At 39.9% G+C, this 18384-nt stretch overlaps 1 protein-coding gene across 5 annotated transcripts in view; it reads right to left on the bottom strand.

The window, feature by feature from the left end:
* Positions 1 to 4659: 4659 nt before the first annotated feature.
* Positions 4660 to 18384, bottom strand: part of bod1l1 (biorientation of chromosomes in cell division 1-like 1) — a 71415-nt gene continuing 57690 nt past the window's right edge. For 3 of the 5 annotated variants that reach the window (XR_013498212.1, XM_078214946.1, XM_078214973.1), the window contains 4 exons: positions 12324 to 12429; positions 11561 to 11684; positions 10345 to 10524; positions 4660 to 5246 (listed from right to left, as the gene is read on the bottom strand). Coding sequence is in view for 3 of the 5 variants with exons in the window: in XM_078214946.1 (XP_078071072.1) it covers positions 5129 to 5246; positions 10345 to 10524; positions 11561 to 11684; positions 12324 to 12429 (528 nt within the window). In the remaining 2 variants the exon portion in view is untranslated. The remainder of the gene's footprint in view (positions 5247 to 10344; positions 10525 to 11560; positions 11685 to 12323; positions 12430 to 18384) is intronic. The other 2 variants (XR_013498213.1, XM_078214956.1) reach the window with 1 other exon arrangement.

Here is an 18384-nt window from a genome sequence, read left to right on the forward strand (position 1 = left end):
CAATCACAAGCCTGTTTCCTGTAAAGAATGTAGCTGTCAACATGTCATAACTTTTTTGGGGGATTTGAGCTTTTTTTTCTTTTTGCTTCTTTCCAGGTTCTTGACATTGTCAACTTCCGATCTCTGATGGTGTCTGTCTTGGTTGGAGTTAGGAATCATGCCCATCCAATTTTCATTTGAAATCAGATAGTTCCAAGAAATTGTCACTTGTTCTTTCATTATATAGAATGTACACTACAGAAGCAGATCACTAAGCCCACCAGTCCACGTCAGCTCTAATTGAACCTCCACTCATCCTTCCCCTAACGTTCAGCATAACTCTCTGAAATTAATGTATATATTCTCAACTACTCTGTCAGTACGTTCCACTCTCTGGATAAAGACATTTCCTCTAAATCACTATTTGACTTCTTGGTGACTTTCCTCAATTGAGGGCTTCTAGCCACAGGTGGAAGCACATTGGGTGGTATTTAATGGAGGTGATGCGGGGCTCAACTCCACGTTGACTTTGTTCAGGACGCCTGCTGAATTAAGTATCCATCAGACACTAAACTCTACAGTGACGGGCCTGTAGAGTCCACACCTCTTGAGTGTTGCTGGTCAATCAGAAGCCAGCAACTGTGGCTTGCATAACAGCACCACCAGGGGGAAGCAATGGCTGCTGCTGGAAATGCATGCACCCAAGGCCTAGGATCACTGAGATCCAGGCCACAGGTGAGTGATGGTGGGATGGCTTGTCCAGTAGCAAGATCCCCACCCCACCCCAAAATCATCCGATGATTTTGGCAGCAGGCCATTGACCAACAGACACTTTTACCCTCCCAGAAATTTGCAAAAAACCTCAACAGGGTTTGTTTTTGGGTTTCCACATGGCAAGGCCCTTACCTGTATTGGTTGAATATCAGCATTGGCAAGGTATCAGGATAAGACCTTTACCTGGGCATTAATTGCCTTCTTGAGGACCTCAATTGGTATCAGGGTAGAAAGGTTGTCCATAAACTTTCTGGCTCTGAACTTAATCCAGACAATGCAGGGTCCCCTTGCACCTGCTTAAATGCATCCACTCTGTCTATGGTCAAATTTTAAAAATGAATTCAAAGACCTCTATTAGGTCATTCCCCCATTTCAAGAAAAAGGAGACCCTGCCTGATTATGCTTTCCTGATAAGACAGACCTCAGTTCTGCTATCACCCTTGTATATCTGTTTTGCATCCTTCAGTGCCTCTACATCTTGTTTTCTCTTTAACATGGCAGCCAGAATGGCACAGTACTGTAAGCAGGATCTAACCAAAGTTTCATACAAGTTCAACAAAACTTCTCAATTTTATCCCTCTGGAGTCAAATCTGAGTGCTTAGTTTGCATTTGTTAGTTTTATTGACCATGGTCACAACTGTTAAGTAATTTACATATTTGTACTCGCCGCTCCCTTTGCTTCTCTAGTCCATTTAAATTCCTATTTTTCAATATGTGACTTGAACCTTTCCTTACCAAAATGTAATACAGGTTGAAATACATTTGCCAATTACATGTCCATTTTTCAAGTTTATTAATGTAATAAATGATATTTTCACATGTTTTATGCAGTCAATTGGCATGTGACTTGCAAAATACATATATTCATAACATTCTTTTAAATAATTTCCCATTAAATTGCCCCTTTGCTCCTTGTGTAGGATTTGGAATCTAGAGATTTTTGGAAAGAAAATAATGACGTCACTTATGCTACCATTGACCATACTAGACGACTGCCTAGACCACCTGTCAATCCAAGAAACACATCAATACAGTTTACTGAAACTGCCTCAACGATGCATCAACCATATACCAATTTCCATGTAATGTACTGAAGTACAAACTGTGTACTGTGAAGAGCATCAACTACATGGTGCTCAACATCTAAAAACTGTGAAATGAAATGTATTTTAGTGCATTTACTTATCAGACTAAAGATCAAATACTTAACTCAATTGTTCTTCAGTTATCAAAAAACAATATTTGTTCACTTTTATATTACTAACAAAAGCCAAATAAAATGCTTCAAAAACTGACCTAATAAAGTCCTCTCAGTACCAACACCCTTTTCTGGACAAATCACAAGTGTCTTTCAGAAATTTAAGATTTACGAGAGAAAAGATTTACAACTTTTACAGGAAATTCTCAATTTTTTAAAGGTTAAATGGGACCTCAAATAGAACATGGTAGGGTGTTCAGGCTGTGATCTTATGAAGCAACAGTTCTGGTAGAGGAATTTGTTGTGATGGAAACAGTGCAAAGATCCAAGCTATTTAATCATGAATGAAATCTTGCTAATTTTCTGCACAGAAAGACAGGCATCACTAAGCTAAAAATTCCTCACATAGGAGCAGGAGTACCCTATCAAACCTGCTGTCATTCTGGAAACCCGGTCACCCTTACTGTCAAACAGTTTTATGGTGGGGCAGGTAGGGCCAGGGGGCAAACTCACCCTTGCCCCAGTTAAGCCCCTTATGTGGCCACTTTAGGGCCTTTTCCTGCCCAGCCTCATTTTCTAGGTTGTAGGCAGATGACACATTGGGTGGGGAGAATATTAAAAACTTACATCTTGGGCCAGAAATGGCACCTCCATCAGAAACCCTCTTCTGACGGTGACACCCTCCCATGATGGTCCAGAGCCTCTGGGCCTCCCCCGCCCCCTGGCCTATCTTCTGGGATCAAACCGGCCCCAATGCTGTCCACTACGCTCCTCTTATCTGGACCCCCTACCACTTACCTGTCCTTCATGTCCAAGCATGTCACTGCCTGGAGAGCTGCTAGCCAAACTGATTGGGCGGCAGCTCTCCAAGGTATGACATCCTCCCCACAAAGGATGGAAGCCCAGCCTGCTGCCAAACCATGTGTGTTAGAACATAAAGTGACAGGCCTATTGGGAGAGAGCTGGGATGTGTTACCTGCCAACTCTCCTGGTGATGGGGGTTTGGTCCCTGCCATCCAAAAAGGTCAGGCCCTCGTCTCAGTTCTAAGTGGCTTCCCCCTTATTTTGAAAGTGTTCCCTAGTTCTCGACTCCTTAACTGGGGAACAGCTTATCTGCATGTTCCCTGTCTGTCCCTTTAAGTATTTTGTAGGCTTCAATCAGTTTGCCCCTCATTCTTCGAAACTCTAGAAAATACAGGCCCAGTTTCCCCAATCTCTCTTTAAGGGACAGCCCTGCCATCCCAAGATGAGAGAATCTGGTGAACCTTTGTTACACTCCATCTATGACAGTATCCTTCCCAAAGGTAAGGGGACCAAAATTGCACACACTACTTCAGGTACAGTCTACTCAAGGTTCCATGCATTTGAAACAAGACTTGACTATTCCTGTACTCAAGCCCTCATGAAAAGAACTGTTGCTAATTTTCTGCACAGAAGGACATGTTAAACTCCTTGCTAGAAATACCTCATACTGGTATTAACATAGAATAGACCATTCAAGGCCAACATACCATTAGCCTTCCTAATTCCCTGCTGCACTTGCATGTTAACTTTGTGACTTATTGACAAAGGCACCTAGGTCCTCTTGTATATCTACACTTTCTGAATCTCTCTCAATTTAAGAAATCCTCTGCGCATCTGTTCCTACCAAAGTGGATAACCTCACATTCTTCCACTTTATATTCCATCCGCTGTTCCGCCCACTCACTAAGTCTGCCCAAATCCTCTTGAAGCTGCTTTGCATCTTCCTCATAACACATTCCCATCTAACCGTGTCACCCGTGAACACGTAAATATTACATTTGGTCCCCATATCCAAATCATGGATATATATTGTGAACATCTGGTACATAATCAGCTTCCTTTTAAATGCTGACACTGTCAATAAATAAATGATCTTTGTGTTCTTTATACATAAAGGGAATTTCTTAAAACATTTCAAATATATTACAAGCATCAAAGTTCTATTTTGAAATTTGATAGTGTAAAATTCCACTTATTCATGTATTATGTTGTAAATGCAGAATACTATAATCTAAAAAGTGCTATTTCAAGAAGAAATTGAACTTCATGTTTTCCCGCGAGTTCCATCCCTGAGCATTCATTGTCAGTAATTCTATACTGGGCTGACCCTATAACCAACAAATTTTGAATACCATGATGTTCACCCTAACATTTTTGACACTTTCATAACAAGCATGATTAGATGCATGCATTTCGATTTTAATGTTTGGAAAGCACAGAGCTTAATTGCTGTGAACAAGTTTAATTTTGTTTGGCGAGAGAACTGTGGAATTCTGGAAGACTGGTCAGCTGAGACTCTTAGAAGTATTAAGACTGCCCTTTTCTCTTTTAAATGACTATTGCATTCACATCAAAGCCAGAACTTAGTTATCTGATGAGAGAACTATGGAGATTGGAAAATACACATCAGAACTAGACTCTAGATAAGAAGCTCCCAACATTGATGGCTATCTTACTGTCTTTTTATGAAAAAGTTCACATATTTAACAAAGTATGATGTCAGGAACATGATGGACAAAGTGTTCATACAGTACCACATATTACAGAAGTTTTCCAAACATTATACGATGCATTAAAATTAAACTTCAATACAGAGTCTTTGCCTAATTAGCAGTCAATGCACCTTGAAATTATTTCATGGTGTGAAGTGTTTCCAGGTGTCTCTGCATGATAAGGCACGATATAAACAAGTTTTGTTTTATTATAAACCATTTGTACATGCTCAATGAGTTTTACTTGAATACAAAATATTTTGGTCACCCATTCCAAGGATGTAACATATGGAACATTACCAAGAGATGCCTGTTAAATGTACAGTATTATATTGTGAATAGTTGCATCCCTCAGTTGCTTAGTCTCAGCAAACAACTTTGTCAATTAAATAGGATTTGGTAAAAATAAAATACATTCATAGAATGAAAACTTCGTACTTAAAATTGCAAGTTACAACAGGTAAAAGCACGTTAACATTTTCGTTACCATTTCCCATATACAACACAAAATTTTAAGTACAGTAAAGAGACAGATTTAACCTATCAATACTGACTTCACGTTTCCCTTACGTTACTACAACAAATATAACTTAATTTATAATATACAATGTACATGATAGCTTAACAATTTTGAGTCAGAACAACATCTAGCATTCTTAGTTATCGCCTTGTTCTTTTTGGTGGCACTTCAATTTTATGTTGTCCCCTTCTTCGTTCTCCTGGACTTGCTTCACGTTTGCGTCCTTGTTTAGTCACAGGAGATGGCTGACTCCTTGATCTGTGAAACAACAAAATTGTGACACACAGTATAGATATTGTATTTGGATTTAAATGTTCAGTTTAGAATTCCATTCCTGATCGCCATTTCCTCAAAGGGTCATATGGACTCGAAATTTGTTTGTCTCTCCACAGATGCTGCCCAGCCTGCTGGATTTAGAGCATTTTCTGTTTTTATTTCAGATTTTCAGTACCCATAGCATTTTTCTTTTATCACAATTTTCTTTACTCCATTATCACGTGATCCAGATTTTCCTCAGTGGTTTTATAGCCAAATCTTTGATGGGGCACAATTTCATCCTCACTTAATCAAGTTAGCATTCATCCTTTAAATTTCCTAGTGTCAGTCTGATTTACATTTTTCAAGTGAGTACCCACAGAGATTATTACCTTTAGAAAGATGTTACTTACACCAACAAAGTGGGGTCGGCCAGCTATTAAGCTGCGCAAGCTAAGGTGTGGTTTACTCCTTAAATTTCTAAATTGTAGCCAAAAGAAATGAATTGATCAACAAGTTGCTAAAATTCTGAAGGGCTTTCCACTGATGTTAGTAACATGCTTCCAATGCCATAATCCTTAATTGGATGACCACCATCCAATGATGGTGTGAAAATGGGAGGTTGACCATGAGTGTGTATGCTTCAGCAGCAAAGTACATTTCTCCTTGTACATTAATTACATGCAAATTGCATTTTTTGACTGATGCAGGTAATTTAATTCATAACAGATAATCTCAGGAAATCACAGAAATGATCCTGCTGAGCTAAATCCTAATCAGTTTTCAATTCTAAAATTAGGTGATCTGTATCAGTCAAAAATGCAATTAACACCAAGTAATTAATGAACAAAGAGAAATGTACTTGCCACTGAAGCATATACACTCACGGTCAACCTCCCATTTTCTCACACTGTAAAATGGTGGTCATCCAAAATTCTGCTGCTCATGTCTTAACAATTACTTTGTTATAGGTCACCCGGGTACTAGTTAATAGCACTAGCAAAGCACACTACTGATGAAGTCAGTAATCATATCAGCAAGTGGTACAGGAGAAATTAGTTCAAATCCCACCATGGCAGCTGGGGAAAGTTCAATTCATAAAAACATCCCATCACCAATGGTGACCATGAAACTACTGGACCATCATAAAAATCCATCTGGTTCACCTATGTTCTTCAGGGAAGGAAATCTGCCGCTTTACCCAGTCAGGCTGTCGAGCAACTCCAGACCCACAGCAATGTGGTTAACCCTTAACTGTCTTCTGAAATATTCCAGCAAGCCATTCACTTGTATTCAAGGTGATGGCTCATCACTAACTTCTCAAAGTCAATTAGCGATGGCCAATAAATGGCAGCAATGCTCACATCCCATGAATGAAACAAAAAAAAAATCAGGGAACAGGTAGGTCATCTGGCCCAAAAGTATATTATTCCATTTAGTTATCCATCTCAAGTATGTCCATCCGCAGCCATGATTTCTATAGCCTTGCAAATTTGTATAAATAAATATTTTTCCTGAATTTGTTTTCAACAATTACAAGCTAATGCCTCTTTTCTGGATTACTTTACTAGAGAGAACATTAGAACAATAGAAATGCAAGCAGCATTAGATCATACGGCCCCTCAAACCTGCTCCACCATTCAATACAATCATCGATGACCTTTGGCTCAATTCCACTTTCCTGACCTCTCCCCATTTCTCTTCATTCCTTGGGAGATCAAAATCTATTTCAACCTAAAATACACTTGATAATGGAGCGTTAGGTGGGGGGCACTCTTGAGCAACGTGATGGGAAGTCGGGCTTTTTCCAAGTTTGTGTCCAGTTTTTATTTTGTGTATTAAAATATGTTATGTTCATCATACTACTAATCTTTTATATTCTGTTTACTTCCCCTCTGCAGAGGCACCAGACAGGGCCATCTATTAGCCCAATTTATTTTTGATATTGTTATCGAACCACTTTGTGTCCTTTAGATTTAAGAAGGATGTCATTGGAATTAACAGGTCTCCTTTTATGCTGATGACCTTTTGTTGTACATAACTGACCTTTCTGTGTGAATACCCAATGTTTTTGACACTCTGCTCCAGTTTGCTAAGTTTTCAAGCTACAAATCTTGAAAAAGGTTTACTGCTTCCAATTAATTCTTTTGCATTCGGCCTAGCTTTTAACTTACTCCCCTTTAAATTTGGCTTCTGATAGTCTTAGTTACTTGGGAATATCTGAGACATGTGATTTCAAGAATCTTAAGTATAACTTCAGACCTTTGATAGAAAACACAAAGCAGGACTTTGCCCGTAGGCCAGTGCTGTACCTATCATTTGCTGGTCGTATCAAATCTGTCAAAACAATGATTTTACCTAAATTTTCGTATTTATTACAGACCATTCCTATTTTTAAAATATTTTTAAACCGCTTGATTAATTGATTTCCTCTTTCATTTGGAATAAAATAAACACCCCTGAATTCGTAAAATCTTTTTGAAAAGACCAAAATTTCAAGAGGGTTTTGCTTTGCTAATGTTTTGCATTGTTATTGGTCTGCCAGTATTCATAAGCTTATCTAATGAGCTCACTTATTTTTAGGCAATAACAACTCTGTTTGGACAACTATGGAACATTACTCTTGCCTCTCCATCTCTCCTGTTTCCTTATGTTCACATTTAACTGGCTTGTATATAATGCTACGTGCAAAATAGCATAAGTGTTGAATTCCCTTAAAATATGGTTCCAATTCAGAAACCACTTTGGATTTAAGTCTATTCTTCCTTCTATTCCGATTCATCCTAACCAATTTTTTCTGCCTTCTCTAATTGATTCAACCTTCCACCTTTGATCCAGATATGGTTTGAAATCTTTGGAAGACCTTTCCTCTGAGGGTTCGCTTGCTCCTTTGATTATCTAGTAATGGAGCCTTGTGTTCCCAAATTTCATTTTTTTTTTAGGTACCTGCAGGTTCACAGTTTTGCCAGGAAACATTTTATTTCCTTTCCTTCTCTATCTCCTGACAGTCCCATTGATTTTTGTTTAGGTGTTAATCCCATTTTAAAAGACTGTTTCACACATTTATAACATTATTCAAAAATTCTTTGGTCTGTCTTTAGCTAATATTAAGATATCTTGGGAGCAGGACCGGGACACTAAACTTTCTACTGGTCTATGGAAGTCGATTCCTTTCAGAGTGCATTCTTCATCGTCATGTATTAGACATGATCAGCTTCAATTTAATGTTTTTTGTCAGCTCTATATTTCTAGGGCAAGATTTGCCTGAACAGGCGTCGTAGTGTGGCGACTAGGGGATTTTCACAGTAACTTCATTGTAGTATTAATGTAAGCCTACTTGTGACTAATAAATAAACTTTGCTCGGATGAACTCCAGACTGGATCGTGCATGTGTACAGATGTCTTTTAGCTCTTGCAACACTTTTGGGTCACAGCCAAGGCGGCTACTTTCTGGTCCACTGTGTTCTTAGCCTTTTGTACATATATGGCAAATTTATTGAATTTAACTGCATTATTGGTTACTTTGGGGTAATTGCTGGCACATTAGCTGTAGATCACCACCAGTCAGATGCCTTGGCCTTTGCCTCATTACTTGCACATCTACTCATCTTATTCAATTGGATGTCTGCGGCTTTACCCTGCCACTTACATGAGTCAAAAAGATGTTTCTTAAACTTGAAAAGATTAAATTTACCTCACGCAGATCAATTTTAAAAAATTGATTCAGTCTGGCAACCTTTTATTCGTTACTTTGATAACTTTTCTTTTTCCTCTACAAGTGAATACTTCTGTCCATCCCACTTTCTTCCTTTGTCTCGTTTACAGCTTTTTCTTAGCCTGCATTTTATGAATTTTTGTAAAACCCAGTAAAGTTTAAAGTTTTAAAAAAGGAGCATCCACACACGTTGAAGTAGAGAATTCCAAAGACTCTCAATCATTTAGATCAAGAAATTTCTCATCACAGTCCTAAATAATCAACCCCTTCTCCTGAGACTGTACCAGTGTTCTCAATTCCCCAGCCAGAAGAAACAATATCTGCGTCTATCATACCCAGCCTCTTCAGAATCTTGTATATTTCAATGATACTAACTCTCACTTTTCTAACTTCAAGCATACAGGTCCAATTTACACATCCTCTCATTATAGTATAATCCTCTCATCCCAGGAGCCAATCTAGTGAACAGCTTCCAATACAGGTACATCCATCCTTGATCCAAGATATCAGACTGTGCCTAGTACTCCAGTTGTGATCTCACCAAAGTCCTGTACAATTCTAGCAAGACTTCCTTGCTCCTGTACTCCAATTCCCTTGCAATGAAGGCCAACATTATTTGCCTTCCTAATCGTGTGCTGTATTTGCATGCTAGCTTTCTGTTCCTTGTACAAGTACGAATAGGAGTTGAATCCTAGAGGTCCTAACAGTTTTCTTAATTAAGTTACCTGATCAGATCATCCCTTAATCGTCTCAGCTCCTGTCAAAATAATCCAGGTTTATCCAGTCTACCATCAAAGTTTTCTCCAAGGCCAGTACATCCTTAAGATAGGCATCCATACTCAAAAATAGTTTGGCTTCTACTCTGTAAAAATGTAGAGGCACCTCATTGTTTTTACTTCAATTACCTGTTCTGATGAAGTCCAGCATCTCAGTAACATTTCTGCTTACATTTTTGCACCAGCATTACCTCCCTTGCCCCCAAAACGTATTCGGAAAGCTACATATTGAATTTGGCACCTTACAGGATTGACATAAACTGTAACTTTAACTTGCTTTTAAATTGCAAATTTACTCAACAAATATCACTCGAATCAATTTTACACCCCAACCTGTTATGGTATGCAAGCGCATTAGCTAAAATTGGTGACAAAATCAAGATAGCCTATTTAATAGTTGTAACTTGTGATAATAAATTTAACCCAAATGATCCCCCCCACCAAAAAAAAATCTGTGAATGACAAAATTAAACATGTGGTAACTTTGTTGGCAATAGATTGCTGGGTCCAAAAGAAATGTGTCAACAGAAAGTTAATTAACTATGCACTACTTTTCAACAAGAGGGATAAATAGATCGTTATAAAATGAACATTTGCTTTATGGCTTTACCTTGTAATCGTCATTGTTGCTGGAGGATTCCCAGCCTTTGCATCAGAAGTTAGTTTCTCTTTTGCTGAAACTGATGAGCGTCGTTCTCGTTCAGTTACTGGCAAATGCTCAGGGCTGCTTATTCTTTTGGCTGCACGAGTGGTTGGTTTATTCTGAATGCTCAAACCAGATGTCTGGCTTCTACAAAATGGATAAAATATCAGAACTGTATGTACTGAACTTGCGAGTAGTCTGTCCCTTTGTAGTCAAGATTCTAAATGTCAGGTATGATAGAAGGTTATGGTTATAACATTTTTACGTGATGTTACTGCCAAAATTCAAGCAGTAACATGGACAACTAATTCCTTCATTACTATGTGATTATTACAGTTATTTCCAAAAAGATACTCAATGTATTGAAGGTCAATTATGTAACTAAGTCCAAATGGATTAACCTATATATTGATGCAAGAAAAATTAAAACCTTGGATCTCTGGAAAATATTAAAATTGCACCAGGAGTTGGTAGTATTATCTGAAACAGAAAGCTCTAGGCACAAATTTCACTGCGTAGGTGCTGTGTTGCAATGCTGCAGGTGCACATTTCAGTTAATACATAAACCAAGATGTTGACTGTGTTTTTAGCTATGCGTAAAAGGTGCAATTAGAAGACAAACAAGAATTTGCCTGGTGCCCTGATCAACCTTCTGCTCTCATGAAAGACCACTAGATCATACTGTAGCTACTGCACCTGATTACAGAGCATTAGATGAGCTAAGTTTGTTCTTTCTATTGTAAAAGCCAAGTGAAACTTTGCTAACCTATTAAGTCTCTCACAATTCATTAAAGTTTTAGACTTCAAGAGTTAATGGCATCAAGGGGTATGGGAAGAAAGTGGGAATATGACATTGAGATAGAGGACTGGCTGTGATCAGAATTAAATGGTGGAGCAGGCTTGAGGGTTGAATTGCCTACTCCTGTTCCTAATTTCTATGCAAAGTAGCTCTAACCGAAGACTATGAAGTAGTAATATATACCAGTCTTTCCATGTCATTCAGAAGCAACATTTTGAAGCAAATATCGTTGTAATTGTACAAAGTAAGTGTTGCTTTTAGGTTTATCCCTAAATAAAAAATGAATACATTAGAAATGGATGTCAGTAGAAGGGATACATAAACTGAATTTTTCCCTTTGCAAAGTATACATCTTGAAATGATAGCCATACAGCAAAACATTACCTTGTTTTTTCTTCAAGTTTTGTAGTAATTTTGCCTTCAGATTGTGTTGGTTTTTCTTCGTCTTCTAATTGAATTGGTTCAGTTTCTGCATCGACATCTTTTTCCTCTACTGCAGTTATCTCCTCTAAAGGCATTAAAAACACACACAAATCTCTTAACACTGATAATTGCAGGCTTAGATTCTTACACTATGTTTTTGATTAAAATCAGACCCTAGAAGAATCTGGAAGCTATGGAGAGGGTACAGAAAAGATTTACCAGGATGTTGCCTGGTATGAAGGACATTAGCTATGAGGAGAGGTTGGAGAAACTTGGTTTGTTTTCACTCGAATGACAGAGGTTGAGGGCCGACCTGATAGAAGTCTACAAGATTATGAGGAGCATGGACAGAATGGATAGTCAGAAGCTTTTTCCCAGGGTGGAAGAGTCAATTACTGGGGGGTCATAGGTTTAAGGTGCGAGGGCAAAGTTTAAAGGAGATGTACGAAGCAAGTTTTTTTTTAAACAGAGGGTGGTGGGTGCCAGGAACTTGCTGCTGGGGAAGTTGTGGAAGCAGATATGATAGTAACTTTTAAGGGGTGTCTTGATAAATACATGAATAGGATGGGAATAGAAGGATATGGTCCCTGGAAGGGTAGGAGGTTTTAGTTCAGACGGGCAGCATGGTCGGTGTAGGCTTGGAGCGCCGAAGGGCCTGCTCCTGTGCTGTAATTTTCTTGTTCTAAAAAGGAAAAACACATGAAGCTGAGATGATTGTTTATACCTGAATTAAGATGCCTTCGCTTGGGGGGATTTTCTATTGGAGTGTATGGACGCTTGGGTTTTCTTTCTCTTCGAGAGGATGTTTGCTCTTCGGCAGATTGTTTCACCTATATTGGGAGGAAAACCTGCATTAATACATTATATTTAACTCCTTTAAAAAGATATACATCTGAGCAGAAAACTGAGTTGCATAAAACATACATCCAGAGCCCTCAAAAAGTTCATCTGCACAAGACATGTGCGTTCTGTTCATTAGAAAGTGCAATCATTACAATGCATTATTTTGCCTATATAACCATGACACGATTTCAAAAGTAATTGCGCAAAGCACCAATACGATTAGATGCAAGCGCACAAGTATTTTTGATTTCCAGGAACAATTTTAATGAGTTTACACAGTGGCCCATACTAGCAGTGCAAGTGTATGGATATCGGCTGTTCAGAGGATTGGCATCATCTGTTGAATAGCCTGCCAACATTCACCGACGAGGATGCCATGAGGAATGGCTACTTTGGCACAGGGATAGTTGTGAGTGACAATCATATATCTTGGTATGGATCAGAAGGATGAATATTGGAAAAAGATAGGCAAGAGGACTTGGCAATAAGAAATGAGAACAACGGCTGGCAGAAATCCAAAAGATTCATGTGCCATCAAATCATAATTAAAAAAAGCACTTTTAGATCCAGCCTTTTATGTATCTTACAAAAACAAATTGCACATTCCCTTTTACTTTAAAAACCAGAACACTTAACCCATGACAATGCTGATCAGACTGATTTTGTTCAGTTTTCTATGCATCCAACATAATGAGACCAATATTTGAAAATTTGAATAGAAAGCCATTAAGTTTCTCCAAGCCTTTCAGATCATTGTGACAAAATCGTACAAAGCAAGTACCTATGCAGCAAAATAAATGAGGCTCAGCAAAACAGGCTCTCCTACTTGTTGGATTACCTGGGCCTGGTTGCTCCCCACAACTATAACAAATGCCATAAAATATTTAAAAAATAAAAAATTGACCCCCTAATAAAAACAAATATTTTAAACAATAATTAATGGAAAACATTTAATACTAACACCTAGAAAAACAAGCAATTCATATTGCTTGGCAACGCTCAAGATTTGAATTTCTTTGTGGGGAGAGGGACAATGTGCATAAGGTAGGTTCCTTTCTACTTATTGAATACGGAGCCACTTTGGTGAGTGAGGGTGTGCTGGCACGTGTAAGTGGTAATAAAGCGTAGCAGAGAAATGGTTTATTTCCTAATTGGGATTAAGACCATCTTTGTTTGCTGATTATATGTTTACTTCAGAAAGATTTAGGTAAACTAGTTAAAGTAATGCCATAATAATGAACACTTTAATGTAAATAGTCTTTTAAGGATGAAAATAAGCAGAACATAAAAATGAATTGAGAGACATTAACGCAAAAGCTCCATGCAAGATCAGGAAAGAGTGGTCAGCACAGAGCACAAATTGGGAATTTGGTGCAAGGGGAAATTCAGTACTGATAGCAAAGGAGATGCTGCTTTTTGCTTCAAACATTTGTAGAAGTTCCTGTAAGCTCGAGGCAGGACATATTTAGAAGGGCTGTCCAGTATTTTAGTGCTTAATGCAAGTTAGTACACAGAAAAAGAAAACAAACTAAAGTGGATACAAATAATCTAGACTAAGATTTGGCAAAGAAAGATAAATGTCCAGACTGCAATATGCGGGTTTTTGTGGACAGTTAGACTGCCCAGAGTGAACACATTTGCTAGTAGATGTCTCAAATCTTGCTTGGAGTCATTGAGATGTGATGAGTTGGAGGCATTCCAACACAATGGAGGGGGAGCAGCATCTGGACAGTTGCTCCAGACTTCGATCACACCTAGAGGTGCAGGTTCAGAAGGGGTTGATATGGATGTTAGTGTGCAGTTAAGAGGAATCCAAGAACGCAAGGGATAAAATAGAGAACAAAAAGAACGATCGGCATCAACAGGTATGATGCATTTGCTACCGGTGAGGATAAGGATTAAGACTGTTGGAAGAACAGCTAGAATACAGACACCGGCATCATGGAGCAGGAGTTTGCCCAAAAGGAGGGAAGCGTGATGTGGTGGTTGCATGTGATTCAATAACAAGGGAGACTGATAAACATCCTTTCTAAGCAGGATGGTAGGGCCCCACATGATACGTTGCCTATCTGTTGCCAGAGTGAAGAACATCTCAAACAGACTTGAACAGATACTGGAGAAGAAGGGATAAGATCCAGTGAGGTTGGGACCACAACATGGGGAATAGTAGGCAACAGACCGTGCTTGGAGTACACCAAGAAATGGAAGCGAAATTAAAGAACAGGACATCAAAGATTATAATCTCTGGATTATTACCTGAGCCATATGCAAATTGGCATAGAGATAAGATTAGCGAAGTAAACATGTGGCTGAATGAGTGCATTGGGAAGGGGGGAGGTGGGGTTCCATTTAGACTAAGACACTGGAGCAGAAGGCGGCCATTTGGCCCATCGAGTCTGCTTCACGAGTAAATGAAATCATAACTGATCTGATTATGATAATCCTCAACTGCACTTTCCAGTTTTATCTCCATAACCCTTGATTCCCTTACTCATTAAAAATCTACTTAACGATCCAGGCTCGACAGCCTTCTGAAGGAGGAATTCTACAGATTCACTAACTTCAAAGAAGAAGTTCCTCATCCGTCATAAATAGGTGGCCCCTTACTCTGAGATTATGCCCTCTGGTCCAAGACTCTCCCACAAGGGGAAACAACTTCTCAGCATCTATCCTGTCAAGCCTCTTGAGAATCCTATATGGCTCCTATAAGGTTGACTCTCATTCTTCTAAACTCCAATGAGTGCAGCCGTACCTACTCAACCTCTCCTCAAAGGAAAATCCATCCAAACCCAAGATCAATCTAGTAGCCCCCAATGCCAATGTATCTTTCCTTCGATAAGGTGGCCAACACAGTTCACAGCATTCCAGCTGTGGTCTAACTAATGTCTTGTATAATTTAGCACAACTTCCCTTTTTTTAAATACTCCATTGCCTTTGAAATAAAGGCCAACATTCCATTTGCCTTCCCTATTACATGCTGAATTTGCATGCTCGCTTTTTGTGATTTATGCACGAGGACCCCCAAATCTCTTTGTGCTGCAGCTTTCTGCAGTCTTTCTCCATTTTAATGATATTCAATTCATTTATTCTTCTGACCAAGGCGCATAACTTCAGATTTCTCTACATTAGATTCCAGCCTTACCACTTGCCTTCCCACCCTATTTTTGTGTCATCTGCAAACCTGTCAATGTACAGTCACTTCCCTCGTCCATGTCAATATATATTGTAAACAAATGTGGCCCGAGCACTGATCCCTGTTGCAGTCACACAGGGTCATCCTGAAAATGCCCCTCTTATCTGTCCTTCTATCAGTTAGTCAATCCTCTATCCATGCTAATGTACTATACCTAATGCCATGGGTTCTTAATATTACATCTAATTTTAGCTATCCTGCACCTTACATAATGATAAATTTGTCAGGCATGATATCCCCATTTTCATAGGACGCTTACACCAATATTGGGGCAGGAAGGAATTATACTACTGGGATGGGCTCCACCTGAAACAGGCTGGGACCAGGGTCCTAGTAGAAAGGAAAATAGATAAATAGATAACAAGAATTAAGCAGAAAAAATAATAATTTCCCTATAAGAATAAAGTGACTTCAGCATAAGGGAAGCAGCTGTTTGGTGAGAAGCTGGTGAGGGTTTATTTAAGTCTTAAGCTAATTTCTCTCAATTTACAACAAAGAACAAAACAGCACAGGAACAGGCCCTTCGGCCCTCCAAGCCCGTGCCGCTCCCTGGTCCAAACTAGACCATTCTTTTGTATCCCTCCATTCCCACTCCATTCATGTGGCTATCTAGATAAGTCTTAAACGTTCCCAGTGTGTCCGCCTCCACCACCTTGCCCGGCAGTGCATTCCAGGCCCTCACCACCCTCTGTGTAAAATACGTCCTTCTGATATCCGTGTTAAACCTCCCCCCCCCCCTCACCTTGAACCTATGACCCCTCGTGAACGTCACCACCGATCTGGGAAAAAGCTTCCCACCGTTCACCCTATCTATGCCTTTCATAATTTTATACACCTCTATTAGGTCACCCCTCATCCTCCGTCTTTCCAGGGAGAACTACCCCAGTTTACCCAATCTCTCCTCATAACTAAGCCCTTCCATACCAGGCAACATCCTGGTAAACCTCCTCTGCATTCTCTCTAAAGCCTCCACGTCCTTCCGGTAGTGTGGCGACCAGAACTGGGCGCAGTATCCCAAATGCAGCCGAACCAACGTTCTATACAACTGCAATATCAGACCCCAACTTTTATACTCTATGCCCCGTCCTATAAAGGCAAGCATGCCATATGCCTTATTCACTACCTTCTCCACCTGTGACGTCAATGACGTCACCTTCAAGGATCTGTGGACTTGCATACCCAGGTCCCTCTGCGTATCTACACCCTTTATGGTTCTACCATTTATCGTATTGCTCCCCCATACGTTAGTTCTACCAAAATGCATCACTTCGCATTTATCTGGATTGAACTCCATCTGCCATTTCTTTGCCCAAATTTCCAGCCTATCTATATCCTTCTGTAGCCTCTGACAATGTTCCTCACTATCTGCAAGTCCAGCCATTTGTGTCGTCCGCAAACTTACTGATCACCCCAGTTACACCTTCTTCCAGATCGTTTATATAAATCACAAACAGCAGAGGTCCCAATACAGAGCCCTGCGGAACACCACTAGTCACAGGCATCCAGCCGGAAAAAGACCCTTCCACTACCACCCCGTCTTCTGTGACCAAGCCAGTTCTCCACCCATCTAGCCACCTCCCCCTTTATCCCATGAGATCCAACCTTTTGCACCAACCTACCATGAGGGACTTTGTCAAACGTTTTACTAAAGACGACATCCACGGCCCTTCCTTCGTCAACCATTCTAGTCACTTCTTCAAAAAACTCCACCAGGTTAGTGAGGCATGACCTCCCTCTCACAAAGCCATGCTGACTATCGTTAATGAGTTTATTCCTTTCTAAATGCGCATACATCCTATCTCTAAGAACCCTCTCCAACAACTTCCCGACCACGGACGTCAAGCTCACCAGCCTATAATTTCCCGGGTTATCCTTCCTACCCTTCTTAAATAACGGGACATTAGCTATCCTCCAGTCCTCTGGGACCTCACCTGTGTCCAGTGACGAGACAAAGATTTGCGTCAGAGGCCCAGCGATTTCATCTCTCGTCTCCCTGAGCAGCCTGGGATAGATTCCATCGGACCCTGGGGATTTGTCAGTCTTTATATTCCCTAAAAAACCTAACACTTCCTCCCCTGTAATGGAGATTTTCTCTAACGGGTCAACACATCCCTCTCCTTTGTGAATAGCGATGCAAAGTATTCATTTAGGATCTCCCCTACTTCTTTGGGCTCTAAGCATAATTCCCCACTTTTGTCCCTGAGAGGTCCGATATTTTCCCTGACAACCCTTTTGTTCCTAACGTATGAATAAAATGCCTTGGGATTCTCCTTAATCCTGTCTGCCAAGGACATTTCGTGACCCTTTTTTGCCCTTCTAATTCCTCGTTTGAGTTCTTTCCTACTTTCTTTGTATTCCTCCAGAGCTCCCTCCGTTTTTAGCTGCCTGGACCTAATGTACGCCACTCTTTTCTTTTTGACCAATCCCTCAATTTCCCTGGTTATCCACGGTTCTCGAATCCTACCCTTCCTATCCTTCTTTTTTACAGGCACATGCCTGTCCTGCAGCCCTAACAACTGTTCCTTAAAAGACTCCCACATGCCAGATGTGGATTTACCCTCAAACAGCCTCTCCCAATCAACAGCTGCCAATTTCTGCCTAATCCCATTAAAGTTAGCCTTCCCCCAATTTAGTATGTGATTTAATAAATAGAAGCATGACCGGACACCTCAGTCCCATCAAATTCACATCTTATAGCTTTTGTGAACTCGAGGATGCTTCTCCTGAACAACCACATGTGCAGGAACTG

This window comes from Mustelus asterias, chromosome 1 (assembly GCF_964213995.1).
Source record: "Mustelus asterias chromosome 1, sMusAst1.hap1.1, whole genome shotgun sequence".
In the NCBI taxonomy this organism is placed as follows: domain Eukaryota; kingdom Metazoa; phylum Chordata; class Chondrichthyes; order Carcharhiniformes; family Triakidae; genus Mustelus; species Mustelus asterias.